The sequence below is a fragment of the Haliotis rubra genome, unplaced genomic scaffold, assembly GCF_003918875.1.
Source record: "Haliotis rubra isolate DU_JTF1 unplaced genomic scaffold, ASM391887v1 Scf1, whole genome shotgun sequence".
NCBI lineage: Eukaryota > Metazoa > Mollusca > Gastropoda > Lepetellida > Haliotidae > Haliotis > Haliotis rubra.
In genome coordinates, this window is record NW_025764891.1 from 4850623 (window position 1) to 4872180 (window position 21558).

General features: G+C 42.7%; 1 protein-coding gene across 1 annotated transcript; it reads right to left on the minus strand.

The window, feature by feature from the left end:
* On the minus strand, positions 1-20522 carry LOC124274595 (alkylated DNA repair protein alkB homolog 8-like). The gene is made up of 11 exons (XM_046709991.1): positions 20397-20522; positions 19911-20154; positions 18410-18535; positions 17693-17893; positions 16389-16459; positions 7526-7742; positions 6997-7036; positions 6796-6856; positions 4903-5058; positions 4567-4716; positions 1-1081 (listed from the first exon to the last, which is right to left on the minus strand). Exons 1-11 carry the CDS (start codon positions 20520-20522, stop codon positions 239-241), a joined length of 2235 nt encoding a protein of 744 aa, XP_046565947.1. The 3' UTR covers positions 1-238.
* Between the last annotated feature and the right edge of the window lie 1036 nt (positions 20523-21558).

A 21558-nucleotide genomic window follows, 5' to 3' on the forward strand; every position in this document is an offset into this window, starting at 1 on the left:
TGTATCGTTGAATTTACTATCACAGTCAATGACATAATACAGTATGAATGAATTTTCTCACATGGTCATAACAGTATATTATGAAAGTTCTTTTACTTTTTCTATGTCTTCTTTACATTGTTATTAAATATATAAAACAAGATACGTATTTCAGTTAATCATATATACAATCACTTGTTTACTCACCAATTTGTAAGCATGGCAATAAATATATATTTTTTTATTTCATACTCTTAAGTCAAGTTTTCTGTAACACCACACACCAGTTTCCCTGATCATAGAAGCTCCTCACAATCTGTGCCCCGCCCACACTCTGACATAGGGCCTGTAGCTCACCCTCTGTAAAAACATGGTAGAATCTGTGAAACGTACTGGCATCGGAACCAGTCTTAACATCAGACTTTGTCTTCTGATTTTTCAGTTGCCATGGCACGAGCAAGTCTTGTTCCTTGAAGTTTGTCCTGTTGACATGAACAGCTAGTTTCTTACTGGCGGTGTTGCACTGATTACTAAAATCTACTGATAAACCTGATTCAGAATGATTCTCCATGGTTTCTGTACTGTCAGTACCAGATATTTCGGTAGTTCTTGGAACAGTCACTGACAGGTTCTTCATGTCACCTTCCGACTCAGTGGCTGTATGTGAGGTCACACCATTAGTTCTAAACAATCCATCAACAGAATCTATGGGACATGTGGAACAATTGCCTAAACACCTGTCTTCACAAGATTCACCACCCTGGCTCTTTCTTTCACACAAATCTACATCAGCTGTGGCTCCATCACATTCAATATTCCTATCACTGTTACCATCACTGAGCCCAGTCATGCACCCAGGGTGTAGGTTCTTGCCATCTGGGGGTGTGGTCATGTCCTTTCGGTGTAAAGTCTTGGCCTCAGGGGGTACCTCCTTGCCCTCTGGGGCAGTGTTCTTCCCATCCAGGGTTGTGGTCTTGCCCTCCTTGAGGTACTTGGACTTAACCTGTTTCCTCTCCTGTTCCATTGCCCACACGTATATAAGCAATTGACCCCCGGGGCGTAAGATCCTGAGCAGCTCACCCACAGCTCTCTGTCTTCTGGCCTGTTGTTGTAGAACGTCAAAAGTCAGTACAACACAGGGTTATGGGAGAGAAATGGCTGTTTGATTTTTTGTTGATGAGAAGATGGATCATCAACTTAGAGCTCATTTTGTCAATATTGAAAATTTTAATATGAATTGTATATTTATATACTTATCCTATCTCACAGTATGCACTTCTCTCTCTTGATTCGACACTGAGTGGAATGATGTAAACTTTATTACCCTAGGCCTCTCTTGTCCATCCCCCCAAGCACTCCATGCTACCCTCATTATAAGACAGCTTCCTAGCTCTCATGCAAAGCATGCGGCCATGCACCACTAGCTGCCCACGTGACTATATCCGAATCATCATTCTCATTCTTGGAGCCACTGGATAATATCCATCTTGGAGAATCTGCATAGCGTGGAGGATGGGCGGGAATCCGTTGCATGAGATAGGATAAGTATATAAATATACAATTTATATTAAAATTTTCAATTTTTTTTAACTTATCCTATCTCAGGGTATGCACTTATCCCACGGTCGGATGGCGGGAGGCAGATACCCTGTGTCTTGACAGTGCGAACAGCAGGAACTGTGTAGACTGGAAACGACCGTAGATAGCGATGCACAAGGGAGGCTTGTTACGCATGCACGCAACTCCTATGCTTGTGCTGAGTTCTCTTGAACTCCTTGGCTTACTAAGCACAACATCTCCCAGGGAGATGGGTGCTCCCGAGCGATGTGCTGTTCGGCCGCAACCTCCGAAGAAGGGCTCAGCTCAGTGAGAAAGGATGTCACTTCACCATGATTTTCAAGGTACCCCTGTAAATTAAAGTCGGTTGACAATAATCGGGCCAGCCCCTGCTTTGAGAAGACCCCCACAGACACCGACCAGGGGCGGATGAAAGAGAAGCACAACTCAGGAACGTTCAGTTCTGGGACAGCATCAAATTGACCCTCACTCCTTTGCATAAGCTTAGTCAAAGGATGTGCCCGGCAACTTCGGAGTGGGAACGCAACGAAATCCACTGGAATTCGGGAGTTTCACACTTCACTGACGTAATTGCTTCGAAAAGTATAACCCTTTCACATCATGATACAGAATCGAGCTCCAGATTCATCCAACTACAGAGGTGGTAGTATCTCTGTGTCTTAGTATAAAACTAAGTGAAGTAGTTCTAACCCATAAGCAATCAAAACATAAGGCAGACATCAAGTTCAGACTTATATTCAAGAAAATACAGGGAAGCAGCAACCGCGAGGGACCCTTCCCTATCTGCGTTGGTGGGCAGACATTCTCAGATTCTCTGAGACGAGATACGGATGCAGGAAAGGCTGCAGCGGACGCAGTTGCAATTGTCCCCGCCATGTCAATTCCTGTGCCAATGTCAAGAGGCCCAACTGTCGTAAGGTCCTGGCCTGCGACAGTGCTAACGGAACTAGCCATTGAATCTTCAGCCACATGTCTTGGGGGACGAAAATCAGGCCCTGGTGAGTGAATTGAAGGGTCTGGGTCGGTGTTAGTTCCGACTTCGCAGCGTTTAACAACCAACCGAAGAAGGACGATTGATACCATCTGGAAGTGAGGTGGGTGCTGGAGATAGTGGGCATTGAAAAGTTTCATGTTGAAAATGAGTCTTAGTTTTGTGGAGTTTTTCTTGGGAACCAGAAAGATGGGGGAATAGAATCCCACAGTGCTGGGCGCCGGACCGAGAGACTGGACTGCACATTTCTCTATGAGCGTACCTATGGTGGAGTGAAGAACCTGGACCTGGACCTGGTCTGCCGGGTAGCTGCGGTGTGCTGGATGCACTGTCAGCGGCAGACGTCCGATGACTGGAAGGTGATAGCCTGTGGCGAGGAGGTCGGTCACGAAAGGATAGTTGAGTATGGTCCAGTTGGGAGCGAACCTCCTTAGTCTCCCACCCACTGGAGAGTTGTAAATGGGGATGGCTGGAGGCGGGAGTTCCCAGTCGTGCCATTGTTTCGACTAGTCACTGCTTGGGGGCCCTACTCCCAACCTGGGAGTCGGACTTGGGAGGACGTCGGGAAGAAGTGCCACGGGAGGACCTGCTACCTCTAGCTCGGGACAAATGGCCACGAAAACCCTGACGCAGTTCCGGATGAAACGGCACAAACCGCTGAAGCCTTCTATGTATCATGGAAACTTCTGGAGTTTCAATAATTCCACCGAAACTTGAAATTGAGTGTCCCGATCCACCTTCGTCGAAACTTCCCCTATCATGCCATTAAACAAGGATTCTGCAGACCACGGTTGACGGAAGAGTTCAGCCTTAAACCTGTCATCCCATGAAGACAAATTGAGTGGGCCGCGACGTCGAACTGCCAGGAGATAGCCAAGGAAATGAGACAGCTGGTCAAGTACGATCTGAAATTGGTCCAGTATAAGGGACATACAGCCTCTGATGTAAGCATCCTGATCGGTGAAAGAGTGCTCCACTGATGCCGCAACCGCGTCCACCGCCGAGATGATGCAATTGATTGAGGGTAGCAGTCTTGACAACCACTACCCGGAACGTGGTCGAAGACGAAGGACTCGGGCTGGAATGTTGAGAGCCCAACAAATCCCGAACATCTTCTGATAAGTAAGAATCTGATGATGCTCTCATGAAATCCTCTTCATTCGATCGAGGGGACTGTGACCGCCGAGCAGACAAAGTAGGACACTTAAACTTTCCTTTCTTGGAGGGACTGGGTCCGTCAAGTGAAACGGCATAAAGAGCCCTGTCAGCAACACGACGAGCACAAGCCCGAGTGTAGTCACCAAACGCCTCGAAGGTAAGATCCTTGCATTTATCGCAACGAGAGCCCCATTTACACTGTCCCATACAGTCAACACAATACCCATGTGGATCACTCACGGAGAACACTTTATTATACCGGGAGCATTTTATCCTCTTCTTTGGCTGGTCAACATTCCCCATGTTGTAGACTAAGTTGAAAACGTTGAGCAAAGCAAAATACGTCCACACTCATGTGCGACAAGAAAGAGAATGATGATTCAGAGATAGTCACGTGGGCAGCTAGTGGTGCATGCTTTGCATGAGAGCTAGGAAGCTGTCTTATAATGAGGGTCGCATGGAGTGCTTGGGTGGATGGACAAGAGAGGCCAAGGGAAAAAGGTTTACATCATTCCACTCAGTGTCGAATCAAGAGAGAGAAGTGCTTACCGTGAGATAGGATAAGTTTAAAATTTTGGATCTACATCATATCTTGTGCACTTGTATTTGTTTTGAGCATCAATATTATGCATCAAACATCCAATAAACATGACACATCACATTGGATACTTTGCCAAATGAATCTAAAAGCGCAAGACTCATTTCGTTCATTATATTCCTTTCCAACCTTAGAAAACAATTATTTATGAACTCAATTACTGACTACTTTGCCTAATTCACCTTGAGATATTTGAAACCAGGTGAACCATCAGCTAATGTTGAGAAACGGTGAATGGCAACTGTTACTGAGCTCTACTTACCTGTGTTGAGAGATGGTGTATGACAGCTATACACAGACACACGTCAAAGACATCTGAGCGGAGTGGAATGGACAGTACATCTCCCACAAACACAGGGAAGTTCCGTGCTTGACAGATGCTGGCCAGATTCACACTTCTATCAGAACCAAGCTGCAACAGAAATCAGTTAACAATGTGATAACAATGTGAGTGAGTGAGTGAGTGAGTGAGTGATTAAATCTGTTTAATGCCACTTTGTATTTCTTCTTAGCAAATAATAAAGCCTTTAATAAGCGATCCAAACAATCAAATGGCATATTTCTCGACAAAGTAAGTGGCCACAAAACATCTGATCACCTCGTATATGTTGGTGTTGACGCCCAGATATTTCCCATTGCCACACCCGATGTCTGCCAGGAGGGTACCTGTCGGCTGTGAGTGGATAAAGTCGGCTATCTGGGGCCAGGTAGAGTGACGCGTTCCACTGAAGTGATCGGCTATATCTTCATAAACCTACACACACGAAAACCATTTATAAACATCATTTCCAATCATTAATATCACCAATCGGAACAAGCACTGTTCATGCTTGTACAGGTTGACATGCTATGATGCTAAAATAGAATCTGATTATATTAAATGCAGTGAAACCCTGTAAGTTTGGACCATTAAACCTTAGACTTCTTCTTTCCAACAACTACTATTGGGTGACATGAAATAGGGTAGAATATATTTGCACTTCTATAGTCATGTTTATACATGCATCTGGGGCAGTGGGGTAGCCTAGTGGTTAAAGCGTTGGCTCGTCACGCCGAAGACCCGGGTTTGAATCCCCACATGGGTACAATGTGTGAAGCCCATTTCTGGTGTCCCCCGCCGTGATGTTGCTGGAATATTGCTAAAAGCGGCGTAAAAACCAAACTCAGTCAGTCAGTATACATGCATCTGCTTGTGCTTGTCTGGAGTAATGCCAGTTTTAAAGTCAAAGTCCACTGAAACACTATGCTGCAGTGTAACATGGCAGGGATAGAAATACTTTTTTTCTGAGGTGTGCCTTAGGGCACCAGGCAAATATTTTAAATGTGCCTTTCAGAAATCAAGTGTGCCCACCTGTTTTTAGAATAAATGACTGTAGCAATGATGATGATCATTTGAAATTTATTGTTAGTAAACAACAAATGTAACCTGTTTTCTGTTATCACTGATATGTCTTCTGTTTAAGATGGCTTTCTTAAGCTTCATTTGTTCTGCTTTCCCAACATCTTTAATAGCTAAGTGACAGGTTTACTTGTTCAATATATCTAACAAACACAATGTCCTGTTCAATAACTGAACTATCAGTACTCATCACTCTAAATGGAAAAGCAACCAGATTTCTTTACATCATCTATCAGAATTCCAGTGATTTCCTGGGCGATAAAGTCAATAAATGTTTTTGCTTGTTTGTTATTTGCGTAAGTGTTTTGTTTTGGGGATTAAATGACTAAAGGTGAGTTATGTCTCTAAAAATTAGGCATGCCATAAGGGCACGAGGACATTTTTTTATCCGTGCCATTGCAATATTTACCGTGCCATTGCATGCTAAAATAGGGGGTATTTCAAACCCTGCATGGATACCCCACACTGACACAGTATACTGGCTTGAAACCAACTACTTCTTGTTTCCCCCTTACTGCTAACCAGGCAGGGTAACAAGAAGTACCATCATAAAATGTTTCATGGTGGAGCAGGGTTCGAACCCAGTAATTCCAGTTTCTGGGCAGAAGCTGTATCCACTAGAACATGGGGGATGGCCAGTTAGTGTTGGGAATATCAATATATAATTACTCGACATAATCCTTAACCCTGAAACATATCCATCTGGACCTTCTTGCACAAAGCAGACTTTGGGACCGTTCATAACTTATAGCTAGGGGGTGTGATGATGATTTTAAGGGGGGTGGGGGGTGGATTAGGCTGTGTGTGTCACCCATTTTGTTCTGGGGAGGTAAGGGGGTCATCAAGTTTGTACACATGTACTAGGAGGGATCATCAAGTTTGTACATAAAAATATTTAAAAAACTACGTTTAACAATCCATATAAACTATCAATAAAAATCGGCATCACCCCCCTAGCCATGAATTATGAACGGTCCCTTGGGGCTATGGTATGTCAATGTTAAAGTATGGTACCGGTAGTTCCTTAGGGGTCATGGAAACCCTCACATCAAAGGGCCTATGCTGAGAATCATCAGTATTAAGTTTACACACCTGGTGAACGTGTTCATGTTCAAGCTGAACAGCGGCTGACTCTGTGTCTGGCAAATATGGGCTGAAAGGTAGAAAATATCAGAATAGAATAAAAAACACATATTACACAAAATTTTCAAATTCTTCTCTATTTTACTATAATGTGGTAAACATGTTAAATGAATAAAAAAAAGAACTATTATTTCATATTTGGAAATTTACCTTTCTCTCTGTTCCTGGGCGACAGATTTGACATCAACTCCTACAAATACAGAAAGAATGACATTTACAGTATTTATACAGAAAGACAAACAGTTTCAATATTAATGGCTCTGAAACACATTAAAAAGTGCTGCAAGTTGACTTACTGACTAAACTGAAACATATAAGGGAATAATTGTCTTTACCTTTTTCATTAAGTAGTTATTTAAATAATAATATTTTACCATAATAATGTCTTATAGTGAAATGTTTCTTACAAATTGCAAATTTACTTCTCAACAGTTATTAGGTACCTGTATATAATGATTATCAACTTTCGGGCTGTATGGGACGGACTACTTGGTATGTTGTCATACAAATAGTATTACTTATCACCTTGGAACTGAAGCATCTTCATTCAAGTTAATGTATACAAATATAGATTGATAAACAAGGTTGCCCTTTGAGTTTTGAAATGGCTTGAAATCTCTCAGTATTCCTATACAAGGTTGAGCAGTATATTTAGTTCGGGCAAGAGATCACAACAAACCTGCGAGCGGTGTCAGTTTCCTGAAGGTGAAGGATGTCCGTGTCCCCCTGTTGACAAGTGTGAGACCCCCATCAGGGGTGGGGACTATGTCGGACTTCCTGGGGGTGATACCATGTGACCAGATGTACCGAGAGTCCCCCGTCATCACAAGTAGGCTCCGTTGGGGTAGCAACACTGACAGGTGCTGACCGTCAGGATGCCGAAAATCCATAACAGCCTATATCAGAAACACAGACAAGAAAATTATAGCTTTTCCTGACTCTACAGCTGAAATACAAGATCAGCGTGATCACATTTCTCAGAATTGGAATTTTAGCAAAATAGATCCAACATATTCTTTCTGACAGTGTATACAGGTATGTACATAGCAATGTACATAGGAATGTAAAGTAGTTTTTATTTCAAGTCCATAAAACCATGTTAGCTAATCTCTAGGTGACCAATAGAAATACTGAATATAATGCTATCTGCAGTTCAATCAAACTTGATGCTGGTATCACATAATAGTGATAATTGAAAATTTTAATATAAATTGTAAATTTATATACTTATCCTATCTCACGATTTGCACTTCTCTCTCTTGCTTCGAAACCTGAGTGGAACGAATGAGAACTTTTCCTGTAGGCCTCTCTTGTCCATACGCCCGTGTTCCCCAGGCTGCTCTCTTTATAGGACAGGTTCCTAGTCCCCGGCTAAGCATGCAGCACGTTCCCCTGTCTACCCACGTGACTACCTCAGAGTGATCATTCTCTTCTTGGAGCCAATGACAGTTATACGTAACTGTCGTAATCTGAGTTGAGGGGAGGCTGGGTGGGCATCCATCTCGTGAGATAGGATAAGTATATAAATATACAATTTAGATTCAAATTTTCAAATTTTTAAACTTATCCTATCTCACGATTTGCACTTATCCCACGGTTGGACGGCGGGTCACAGATTACCCTGAGTCAAAAGGCACTGACAGTATATACTGTATAGGCTAATGACAACCGTAGATAGCAATGAACAAGGGAAGCCGGATCTGACTAGCATAGTACCTCTACTAGTGATGGGTTCTCCTGAACCCCTTGGCTTACTAGGCATCATCACTCCCAAGGAGTGGGTGCTCCTGAGCAATGTGGTGTTCGGCCGCAGGATCCGACTAGCATAGTACCTATACTAGTGATGTAGTGATGGGTTCTTGAATCTCTTGGCATACTAGGCATCATCGCTTCTAAGAGTTGGTGCTCCTGAGCGATGTGGTTTTCGGCTGCAGGATCCGACTAGCATAGTAGTAGTTAGTACCTATACTAGTGATGGGATCTCCTGAACAATGTGGTGTTCGGCAGCAACCCTCACATACGCAAGAAAACGCAACTAGGCAAATCACCTTGCTTCGCCACGATTTATCAGAGTACTCCCGTAATTACGACTAGTATCGGGCCAGCCCCTGCTTCGAAACAACCCCCACAGACACCGTCCCTAGGAGGTTGAAAGGGTAATTGAATCGGAAAACTCACAATTTTAACGTTCAGTCCACAACATCATCTTATGACTTCCAGTACTTACCACAATAAGATCACATAGATGTGTATAGGTACTTAGGAGCATGAACGCTACAAAGTGTAACACTTGGGGAATGACTCACTTCACTGACGTAATTACTCCATAGACTGACTGACTGACTGAGTTTAGTTTTACGCCGCTTTTAGCAATATTCCAGCAATATCACGGCGGGGGACACCAGAAATGGGCTTAACACATTGTGCCCATGTGGGGAATCGAACCCGGGTCTTCGGCGTGACGAGCCAACGCTTGAACCACTAGGCTACCCCACCGCCCCAATTACTCCATAGAGCAGAGGACAGTAAGTGAGGTGGCGACTCTCCAGAGTCTCAAATTAAATTGAGAGGAGAATCGAAGTCCCAGAAGAATCGAAGACACAAATCAGAAATAAAATTCAGAATTTTATTCCGATTGTACACAAAGCAGAAACGATCGCAACTGGTGATCATCTGCGCTGAAGCTGATGGTTTGTCTTGAGTGGCGAACAGGTCTACATCTGGTCGTGATAACAGGTAGATCTTAGATTGGAAGATCAGAGGCAGTTGTTTCCACCCCGTGAGTGACGGGCGTTTGAGACATGACAGGGCATCGGCAATGACATTCCTCATCCTGGGAATGTGTCGGGCTCTGGCCACTGTGTTGAGTGAATCGATTAGATGATAAATTCGAAACATCAACTGAAGCAGAGCTGCTGATCCTGTCGACCCCTGATGGTTGATGTACAAAATTACCATCGAAATGTCTGATTGAATCAGAATATGAGTGAACCGTAGTTCAACTGCCCAATGCCGAACGGCGAGAATGACAGTGCTGATTCGTTGATATGAAGGGCCCTTTCTCCTGATGACCATTATTCTGCTAGGCCGCTTGATAGAGAAAGTGAGCTCCTCAGCTAGAAAGATGCGTCGACGAACAGGTGTTGAGTCGGTATGAAGGGCACCATAGAGACTCCAAAGCAAACATTCCACTTGTTGAGCCACCAACGAAAGACTGAATGTAGTTGTGCGGGAAGACGAATCAACTCCCTGGGGTTGTCGTCCCGGATGTATGGGCACAGAAACATCTGAAGAGGGCGAAGCTGCAGCTGGCCCCTGAAAGTCAGCGCTTGTGCCAACGTCAACCACCCTAGTAACTTCTGCCACTGGCGAAAAGGTGTGGGTTGGACCAGCACTAGTGGTGCGTTGCACTGAATCTTTTCCCACCTCTCCTGGTGCACAAACATCATGACCTGTCGTGTTGAATATTGTCCCAATAAAAAGAAATCACCGGGTCGGTGTTACCTCCGATTTCTCCAAATTCAGCAGCCATCCTAACTGCGCGAGCAACTTGATGATGAACTGCCTGTGGAGAGGAAGGACGACTGGATCCTGCTGGGCTTGAACACAGTCGTCGATATAGTTCTCGAATGTCATGCCTCGATAATGCAGGTAGCTTGTTATCGGATTGGGTATCTGAGTAAAAAGCCACGGGGCCGTACATATGCCAAACAGCAGGACCCTCCACTGGTATCAATGACGCCCCTTGAAAGTAAATCGAAGATACTTCCGATAGTCTGGATGTATCGGGATGTGAAGGTAGACGTCTCGCAGGTCGAGGGAAATGAGAGGTCTAACAACTCTTGCCTCTGACAAAGAGATATCTCCTGAGATAAGAACGTTCAATAAGTCGAGCTACTATGTCAGTTCTAACGGAGTGCTGAATGTAGTATGTTCGGCCCATGGAGATTGTCAGTCAATTTACAGGAACGTTCACATTGTTAACGAATTGAAGAAATTCATACGATCGGTGACCTCAGGAACATTTCGGTTGGCCGAACAAAATGATGGTTCGCCAGGTGGAGTGATAAAGGTAGTAGATCGCTGCCTGGTGACAGTCCACGCATAACTGCAGTGACCTCTGAACTCAGTGCTTGAGCTAGTGTAGAAAACCAAGTAACCCCAGCAAAAGTCAAACCGTTCACGGGTGTTTCTGTCTCGATAAGCAGTCTCTCTCGAGACTGGCTGTCAAAATCCCGACACAATCACTCTTACCGGGAATGGCACCGTTCATTGTTACTAGCATTTGAAGGCTGGACTTGATATCCGATTAAGTGGGACCAGGACAAGTCATGCAAGGGCACTTCATAGTATTAATTGCTGTATTGCATGTGAAAACTTATGGGCCGACACTGTTTTGAGAATACAAACAGATTTTACATGACATGATTAAATATCGAGGTAAAACAACACAGAAATGGGATCAATTTGATCAGTCATTATACAAATAGGGCCTAACGACACCAATCGATTTTGACAGAATCGTCTATGAAAACAAGTTGTAACTCGAAACTAGGCAAAGCAGGAGACAAAATTAAATGACAGTAGATTGTGAGAACATATAGCTTTCATTTTCCACAACAATTGTCACGATTTCAGGTTTATACAAGCCTGTAAACACGATAATTTACCCCCTAAAATGTAGATGAATTCTGCATCGGCCCCTCAAAGCTATTCCCTCATATGACGTCACAGAGGGCGCCGCTCTGATTGGTTGAAATTTCGTCATGGGTGAGAATTGTGCACTGTTGTCAAAAAGGTCGATTTAAGTCAATTAAAGGTCGAAATGAGTAGTTTTAATGACGGGTTTCATTTATAACGATGCCAGTTACTGATTTATGCATTTGTACCCTCTAGGGTTTATGTGACCTTTAACTAGTGAGGGGTTCTCCTGAAACCCTTTGGCTTTACTTGGCATCATCGCTCCCAAGGAGAGGGTGCTCCTGAGCGATGTGGTGTTCGTCGTCTGCAGAATCCAACTAGCATAGTATCTATACTAGTGATGGGTTCTCCTGAACCCCTTGGCTTACTTTGGCATCATCGCCCTAAGGAGTGGGTGCTCCTGAGCTTGATGTGGTGTTCGGTCAAGCAGGATCCAACTAGCATAGTATCTATACTAGTGATGGGTTCTCCTGAACCTCTTGGCTTTACTAGGCATCATCGCTTCCAAGAGTGGGTGCTCCTGAGCGATGTGGTTTTCGGCTGCAGGATCCAACTAGCATAGTAGTAGTTAGTACCTATACTAGTGATGGGATCTCCTGAACAATGTGGTGTTCGGCAGTAACCCTCGCATATGCAAGAAAACGCAACTAGGCAAGTCCCCTTGCTTCGCCATGATTTATCAGAGTACCCCCGCATTCACTACTCAGTAATCGGGCCCTCGCGACCTGCTTCGAGACAGCCCCCCAGACCCCATCACGAAGAGGGGAAAAGGAAACTGAATCGGAAAAAGTTTAACGTTCAGTACCAAAACAACACCACATGGCTTCCACTACTTACCACAGTTAGGTCTCAACGGTGTGCTTAGGTTCTTAGGAGCTACAACGCTATGAAATCCATAAGGAAATCGGGAAGGACTCACTACACTGACGTGATTGCTCCGTGGAGTAGAGGTTAGCAAGCAAAATTGTCGAACACTTCTACATCCGTAGGAAGCAACGACAAGGTAGGCCAAGAATTACCAAGGTCACTATGTGCGATGGTTAGTTTGAACCCATTGACTTACTGAGCACAATTGCTCCCAGGGACTGGTACTCCCGAGCAATGTGGTGTTCAGTCACTACCTTCATGAAAGTGAAAGGACGCAGCTTAGCGAGTGTAATCAGTCGCATTACCACGATTTCCAAGGTACCCCTGTAATAAAAGTCTAATGACTATTATCGGGCCAGCCCCTGCTTCGAAACAACCCCCACAGAAACCGTCACTAGGAAGGTGAAAGGGTAATTGAATCGGAAAACAATTTTAGCGTTCAGTACCACAACATCATCTTATGACTTCCACTACTTACCACAGTAAGATCACATAGATGTGTATAGGTACTTAGGGAGCATGCATGAACGTAATGGAGGTAACACTTCGAATGACTCACTTCACTGAGGTAATTACTCCATAGAGCAGAGGACAGTAAGTGAGGTGGCGATTCTCCAGAGTCTCAAATTAAATTGAGAGGAGAAATCGAAGTCCCAGAAGAATGGAAGACACAAATCAGAAATAAAATTCAGAATTCTATTCCGATTGTACACAAAGCAGAAACGATCGCAACTGGTGATCATCTACGCTGAAGCTGATGGTTGTCTTGAGTGGCGAACAGGTCTACATCTGGTCGTGGTAACAGGTAGATCTTCCATTGGAATATCAGAGGCAGTTGTTTCTACTCCGTGAGTGACGGTCGTTTGAGACGTGACAGGGCATCGGCAATGACATTCCTCATCCTGGGAATGTGTCGGGCTCTGGCCACTGTGTTGAGAGAATCGATCAGATGATAAATTCGAAACATCAACTGAAGCAGAGCTGCTGATCCTGTCAACCCCTGATGGTTTATGTACAAAATTACCATGGAAATGTCTGATTGAATCAGTATATGAGTGAACCGTAGTTCAACTCGCCCAATGCCGAACGGCGAGAATGACAGTGCTGAATTCCAATTAGGTTGATATGAAGGGCCCTTTCTCCTGATGACTATTTTTCTGCTAGGCCACTTGATGGAGAAAGTGAGCCCCAGCTTGAAAGATGCGTCCAACTTAACAGGTGTTGAGTCGGTATGAAGGGCACCATAGAGACTCCAAAGCAAACATTCCAACTTGTTGAGCCACCAACGAAAAACTGAATGTAGTTGTGCTGGAAGACTAATCAACTCCCTGGGGTTGTCGCCCCTGGATGTATGGGCACAGAAATAATCTGAAGAGGGCGAAGCTGATGCTGGCCCCTGTAAGTCAGCGCTTGTGCCGATGTCAACCACCCTAGTAACTTCTGCCACTGGCGAAAAGTTGTGGGTTGGACCAGCACTAGTGGTGCGTTGCACTGAATCTTGTCCCACCTCTCCTGGGGCACAAACATCATGACCTGTCGTGTTGAATATTGTCCCCAAAAAAAGAAATCACCGGGTGGGTGTTACCTCCGATTTCTCCGAATTCAGCAGCCATCCTAATTGCGCAAGCAACTTGATGAAGAACTGCCTGTGGAGAGGAAGGAGGACTGGATCCTGCTGGGCTTGAACACAGTCATCGATATAGTTCTCGAATGTCACGCCTCGACAATGAAGTTAGCTTTTTATCGGATTGGGTATCTGAGTAAAAAGCCACGGGGCCGTACATATGCCAAACAGCAGGACCCTCCATTGGTATCAATGACCCCTTGAAAGTAAATCGAAGATAGTCTGGATCCGATCTAGGTAGAGGGCGCTGCCTGGTGACAGTCCACGATAACTGCAGTGACCTCTGAACTCAGTGCTTGAGCTAGAGTAGAAAACCGAAAGTAACCCCAGCAAAAGTCAAACCGCTCACTCCAGACTCAGTGAAGCGTGGTAAAGTATTCCTGGCTAGCAAGCTTATCTAGTAATGCCCTATCGGACATGCCGGTTGTAGAACTGATATCTCTAGTAATGGGTGATATCGGTATGAACTGATACCGAAGGGTAGATTCGTTGAATCGAATCATTCATCAAAGGTGAAGATCGGATGGTAGATTAAATCTGAGAATGAGATGAGATTCCGGTCACAAGGCGGATGTCTCTTGAGAACTGGGATCGTGAAGACAGCTCAAGTGCCGAAAAAGCAATGATATGTCTAAACACATAGCTGACTGGACATCACATGTAAATCGATTCGGCATGGTGAAGCACTACCTCTGTTCAACCAGCCGAAAAGATGGGTACAAGGATGGGATAAGTTATGTGACTAAAAACATTAAGCAGCTCACAAGCCGTTAAGGTAAACAGGATAAACAAATCAAATTGTCGTCGCTTAGAGCTTGCCACATTTGGCATAGGCTCGTAGATGAGGGAATTCAGCTCACAGATGCTCCTGGCAAGGTCCGAGGAACGGATTATTGACAAATGCTGACTATTCAGTAATCTTGAACGGCCAGATGAACTGGTTCGGCGATAGGAAGTGGTTCGGCCTGGTTGAAACGGTACAAGTCGGGCTGGTAAATCGGTTCAGGGTGGTGAGACAGAATGTTGATGTGATCTGAATCAGTCCATGATCTGGATTGGCGTTGTGAGCTGGATCGTGACTGTGATCTGGATTGGTTCGGTAATCCGAAACGTTTAATGATGATGGAGAGATCTAGAACGATCAGATGAACCGGTGAGGCGAGGTGAAATGTTCCGGCCGAGGTGAATCGTTTCGGTGAAGAGAGCCGTTACGCGGCAGGGCGAGCCGTTTCGGTGCTGTAGATCGAATCGATGATGTGAACCGTTTCAGCGATAAGAAACAGTCTTAATATTATGGCGGATTGAGACGATGTCGTAATCCACATACGCCGTGGCAAAACAGTTCGGTCTGGTGAATCCATTTGGTATGGCGAACCGATTCGGTGTGGTGAATCGGTTGCGCGATTTGACAAAGTAGATCGGCTCTGTGTGTCAGCTGGCAACACAGAGAGGTTGGATGAGGCGGAACGGCGAGTAGACATCTGATGATGCGCCAATAAAATCATCACCGTCCGACATGGGAATCTCCGGACGATGAGCAGTTAATACTGGTCTTTGAAAGAGGGGTTTTGTCGGGTGATCAACTGTTGAAGTGTAACGAGCTCTGTCTGCCAGCCAACGGGAGCAAGCATGTCTATATGCTCTAAAACGTCCTTGATAAGGGAGCACATTCCCGACAACGTTTGCTCCAGGAACACAGGTCATTACAACCCACACATGACGAGTGGGGATCCGAGGAAGTAAATATTGTTACAGTGTGTGCAAAATTACGCTACTTAGGGTCAAATACCCATGATATATTTCTCATGTTAACTTGTAAGGAAAGCTGAGAACTCTCACAATACGTCCACACAGTGGTGCGACAAGAAGAAGAATGATCACTCTGAGGTAGTCACCTGGATAGACAAACGTGCTGCACGCTTAGCAGGGGACTAGGGACCTGTCCTATAAGGAGAGCAGCCTGGGGAACACGGGCGTATGGACAAGAGAGGCCTACAGGAAAAGTTCTCATTCGTTCCACTCAGCGTCGAAGCAAGAGAGAGAAGTGCAAATCGTGAGATAGGATAAGTTTAAAAATTAAATATTTCACTGTTGTTTTAAATTATAAACAATATATCTGCAGATCAAGGTAAAGTTGTTTTAACACGTAAATGGTACACCTGCACAGGAAGTTAATAAAGTTGAGTTAACAAGGTTTCACTGTAGGATCAGTTTCTTATGGCTGGTAATTTGCTTGGATTGCCTAGCACTCTTCACTCTTTCCCTAAGTCCTGGAAGCAATAATGAATCATCACCCACTGCCATGTTGAACTACACCAGCCACACAGAAAGTGTTTATTCAGTACTTTACCTGAGAACCGAGACTCAGTGACACGATGCCGTCTTCAAATGCTGGGGGTGTGTCCACATGTGGAGGGATACCTTAGAAACAAACATCAACAGTTTCACAACTAGTCAGGCCCTGGGCAAAAATTGCTTATTCTTCCCGAGTTACTGTCCTGGGCCTAGATTTTTGAAGCTCTCTTAGCGCTAAGATAGTCATACGTTAATGCTTACAACTATCTTAGTGCTAAGAGAGCTTCAAAAATTTAGGCCCTGTTTGTTAGTTAATGCTACGAACAGCACTTATATGATGGCTGGGTCTGACAAACCAGTGATTGATATTATCAGCAACTATACAAGATGCTGGAGCACCAAAAATACACACAACAAACTGATCATTTAAATCACCTCTCAGGCCAGCATAGGTTGCTGGTACCTTATTTCAACCAAGAATATTTGTTTGTATATATGTTACAGTCAGATTGTGAAATCAGTCCTTTTGTGAAATGACCAAAAATTTAAATCATTTCGGGAAATGAATAAGATGTCGCCAGTCTTTAGTCTTGTTATCACTCATCCACACTACCAGCATGTCTTTTATGTCGCCATTTGCCCTTTCAACTGATCCTTGCCTTTGGATATGGTGTGGCTTACCATGTACTCGTGCTAGTTCTGGTCAGACGTGTTGAATTTCTTTAATAACTTGAGACGTGAACTCTGATCCATTATCAGATTGGAGGATCACTGGGGCACCTATCGCCAAGAAAACGTCAACTTAATGGAATGCTACTTCAGCAGCCCGTTTAATTGTCAGTGGTCTCAATAGGCAAAACTTACTTCAGTGATCCTGATCAGATATACCATTATCCAGCGAAATGGAGGACCCTCTTAGTCATTTCATGAAATGACTGATTTCACAATCTGACTGTAACATAAATAAGTTCAAAACAAAGACACAATACTTATGTCAATGTGGAAGAAAATCAAAAGAAAGATAAAAGACAATAAGGCAATACTTTTTTAATATTTGAAAAGTGAAAAAGAATTATTATGACAGAAAACCACTTTTCTCTTTTCAGACAAACGTATAATAATAATGATTACAGCTGCCCTTTAGTAAGAATATTTCAAAATGCATGGCAGACAAGAGTTGTTTAATGAACATGACAACATACTGAGATAAACTGGCAACTGATATAGAAATCAGACTACAGGTAGACTTCTGATTTAAACTGGAGAAGAAGTAAATCAAACACATACCAAGTAATGCAAAAGCTAACAAGTAATGGATCTAACACAGTCTATGTACTACAGCTCTAGTCTCTCACTTACCTTGCCCTGGTTCATACTGATTGACAGTCAGCTGATCAGGGTAATGCTTGACCACACCCATTTCTATGGCTCGTGAGAGGAACTCTCTGCAGGATTCTGGGACACCCTCTGGCAGTGGGTCATTGGGGTCAACATTGTTGATGCCATATTTGAACTCATAGCCATAATGTTTTACTCTACGATGCTTCAGTGTTCTCTGAGCTGAAAGAAAAGTCCCTTGAATAACAATCTTGTCAGGCGCAAACGCAATGATGCATTGAGGTGAAACTGCCTTTAACATTATGTTCAAGATTATTGCACCTCTATAGTAGGCATAAGTTCATGTGTATGTTTGTGTGTGTATGCGCCAACTTGCACTGGTCGAGACATAGACTGGTTCTATAGCGCTAACCCACTGAGATACCACGCCACAGTTTAACATGGACATCCCACTCAGACAGTGTACTGACTCCAAGCTGACCATTCCTTCTGCCTTTAACTCCTAGCACCAGGCAGCTTACACATGCAAAGGACTCCAAAGAGTTTGAAAGTAACACTAGCCATTAATTATCAACAAATGATACACTATCACAAAGTTTATTGTAGTTTTAACATATCTGTTGTACACAGCAGTTAAGCTGTAAGCTTCAAGCTAAAGTGGTAATGAATTGGTCAGCATGTCTGATAACTGAAACGTCAGCCTACAGTTTCTGTAACTAGAAAACAGAAATCAAGTACCCTCGCTGCCTTCGTCATTCCATTTGATCTGGTCCAGTAGATGCATCTCCAATTCTGGTGTGACAAAGTCTGGCAGCAAAACTAACCCTTTGGGCATCTCACTTGAGGGGGCAACACTGGCTGGTACTAAATAGTAGAAAACTTTGATATTTGATATGTGAGCTTTAAGCTTCTATGCAAAATAACAGACAGAAAGACAGAGAGGTTTTCAGGGATGCTATAAGACAAATAATTTTTCATATGAATAAGCTTAAAGAAATGTAGACTGAAGCTGAGAAATGATAACATTACGATATGTCTTTTTGTGAGTAGCAATTCCTGTTTATCATTGTTTTAGTAACATCCATAAAATATATCATACTGAATGAAGTTTATCCTTGGGCAGCCTTCATATTTTAAACCAACTACTGTTGTCACTGACATCACAACAGATCTAGATACCATATGATCCCTAAATTATCACATCTATTTCGAAAAAAATTTACAATGTGTATGGCATGCAAGGAAGTCATTGTGTTAAAAAAACATGCAGGGAAAGCGTGTATTTAACATGTTGAAAGACCCAAATCTTGGACTGAAAGCATGTTTTGAGAGAGATGGGACATATTGATATTGGTGTGGTGATGTTCAATTGGATTAAATGCTGCGTTCAGGATTACTGCACATATTTCATTATACTGTGAATAAAAAAGTTAAGCACCACCCAGTATATTTTGCCAATATAGGTTGTCTCATAGGAAATCTTTCAGATAAAAACAACTATCATAATTTGGTTTAGTACTTTTAGTTTAAAAACAAAATCATTGTGGAGATTATCTTTTACTTTAAACAGGATGTAAGCGCTTTGGGAAAACATGCATTTTGTTTTCCTCAAAAAGGTAACCTTCTTTTGAAAAGGGAAAATCAGAAATGACTGTTATATGGTCACATGATTGTCATTTTTGACAAGTGAAACCTAAGTTTAATAGTGTTGTATATGCAGAATTGGAATAGTTATTTTGCTTTAAAAAGCAGTGCCATCATATCTTTAACGATATTTCCTTTAATTGTAAATGCAAATGATTATGATATCCCTAAATCAGTTACCAGATGAACCTTCTCTAAATATGGATTGGTCTTCCCAATTATTTTAGCCTAACATTTCCACAGATTCACTTCTTAGTTTTGAAATAGGCTGGCGCTTAACTTTTTTTTCTCGGTATATATAGTGACACGTATGGGCATATGTCTGCTTTTACTTGTCCAGATTAATGACAGTTTTATAGTGCTAGGCTTCTGAAATACCATACTTTAACATGATAATTGATATTATGGACTTAAAGCTTAATGTTTAGCGACTGGTTAAATAACAACTATCTTTCATCTTAAGGTATGACACAGTCAGGGATCATACCCCAGAGCCCATGCTCTAGAGTCTATTGACATGGGTTTGAAACATAGAACAACAACAACAGCAATAACAACAACTGTAATTTTTGTCAGAAGTGAAGTTTTCAATTACCCTGGCTAACATATGAACTGTAGAAATACACATCTTGTGATGAATTTGGTCCTTTACGGAACAAAAATCCATTGGTAGCATGAAATGCCTTTTGAGCATCATCTGTCCCAGAGAAACTAACAAAGCAGTATGGTTTCTGTGGGAGCATGATGATCTCGGTGACAAGCCCATGCTTGCTGAAAAGATCCCAGACTTCCTGTTGAGTGAGTCCATTGTCTAAACCAGCATTAGTGACACAGAGAATCTGAAACAAATGTAGGATATAATAATGTTGATTAGGCAGTCATTATTCATTATCATGTCGGCTTGTAAATAATCAAGCCTGGGTTCAGCATTCTAGCCATGCTAAAGGTGTCATACTGTAATGACAACATGATTGATATAGTCACGATTCCCACTGTTAGGGATCATAAGGTATCAGTCAACTAGCGGTAGATCTTATAAGTCAACAAGATAACAATGACTATGTGCAAAATATGTGTCAACCTTTGTTGGACTCTCGGATGTGGAGATACCATCGTGTTTAAGGAGTGTTATTCGAGATTTTCCTTGCTTCTTTAAGATCTTTCGCTCTGTTTTCGATAATTTCTCGTGTTTCGTGGGCGCCGCCATTTTGTTTCATATTAAAAACAGGACGTTCTTTATTTTGCGATTTTTGTTATGCTGAAAATGACTTGAGTTTCAGATTGAGCATTTGCTATGAAATAAATAATAATGTATCTATATATTATCACAAAATTTGCTTTATTTACTAAAACGAAAGATATTGTCAGTTAGAAAATCAAATACGTGTTTTGTCCGGTTATTAACATCCGTCTGCGGTATACAGGTACTCTCAAACCTTTCAATTCGATTCAACTCGGTATAACCTAATCTTAGATGACATCATATTATATTTTTACTATTTTGAGATCTATAATTTGTTTGCGGAAAGATAATCTTGGTTGATCGCCTTAATGACTTATAGGTTCATTTATATAACTTTAATGAATATTAGAGGTTATTTACAAGTGACGTCATTGACGAAATTTCCCAGAAGAAAATGGCGTCCATCTGTATTTCGGCGGATGCTTGCAAAGCTTGGGAAAAGACGGGCAAATCAGAATTGTATGTATTTAAGGTCGCATTTTTATGGTCTTAGCCACATATGAGTGGCAAATATCCATGTTTATTGATATTTCTTGCCAAACATTCGTTTAAAGTTTACTTGTTGATTATCGACATGCTCGCTTGTAACATTGCAAATGTGGGATGTGGAGCACAAATTATATGCCTTTTCGGGCACCAGCGCGTTCAGCGTTAATGTCAAGAATTAACGTGAATAATGTTAAGAGCACCATACACGTCTCCACTTCTTGTGACAACGTACTCAATAGTTTTAGATCATCTCTTTGTCCCATGTTATTTCGTGATGCAAACCACTTGTCAAAGCATGGTTGATGAAACCGAGTGACTACTTACAGTACAATATTGGAAACGAAGAAAGCTCTTAACATTTGACATGTTTTAAAGATGAACTTTTATGCTGACCTATCGCTTTTGTATTCTGACATTGCTGAAAGGGGAAAGTTTTATAACTCTTGAACAGATATGAACTTTTTATTTAACAGTAACCTCTTGGGTTAGCTAATGACATGCTGCAAGTTTA

Coding starts and splice junctions, on each gene's coding strand:
- LOC124274595 (XM_046709991.1), bottom strand. CDS start 20,522: ATGGCGGCGCCCACGAAACACGAGAAATTATCGAAAACAGAGCGAAAG. Junction 17,894..18,409: donor GAATGACGAAGGCAGCGAGG/GTACTTGATTTC, acceptor CTTTTCTTTCAG/CTCAGAGAACACTGAAGCAT. Junction 4,717..4,902: donor TCAACACCAACATATACGAG/GTGATCAGATGT, acceptor TTTCTGTTGCAG/CTTGGTTCTGATAGAAGTGT.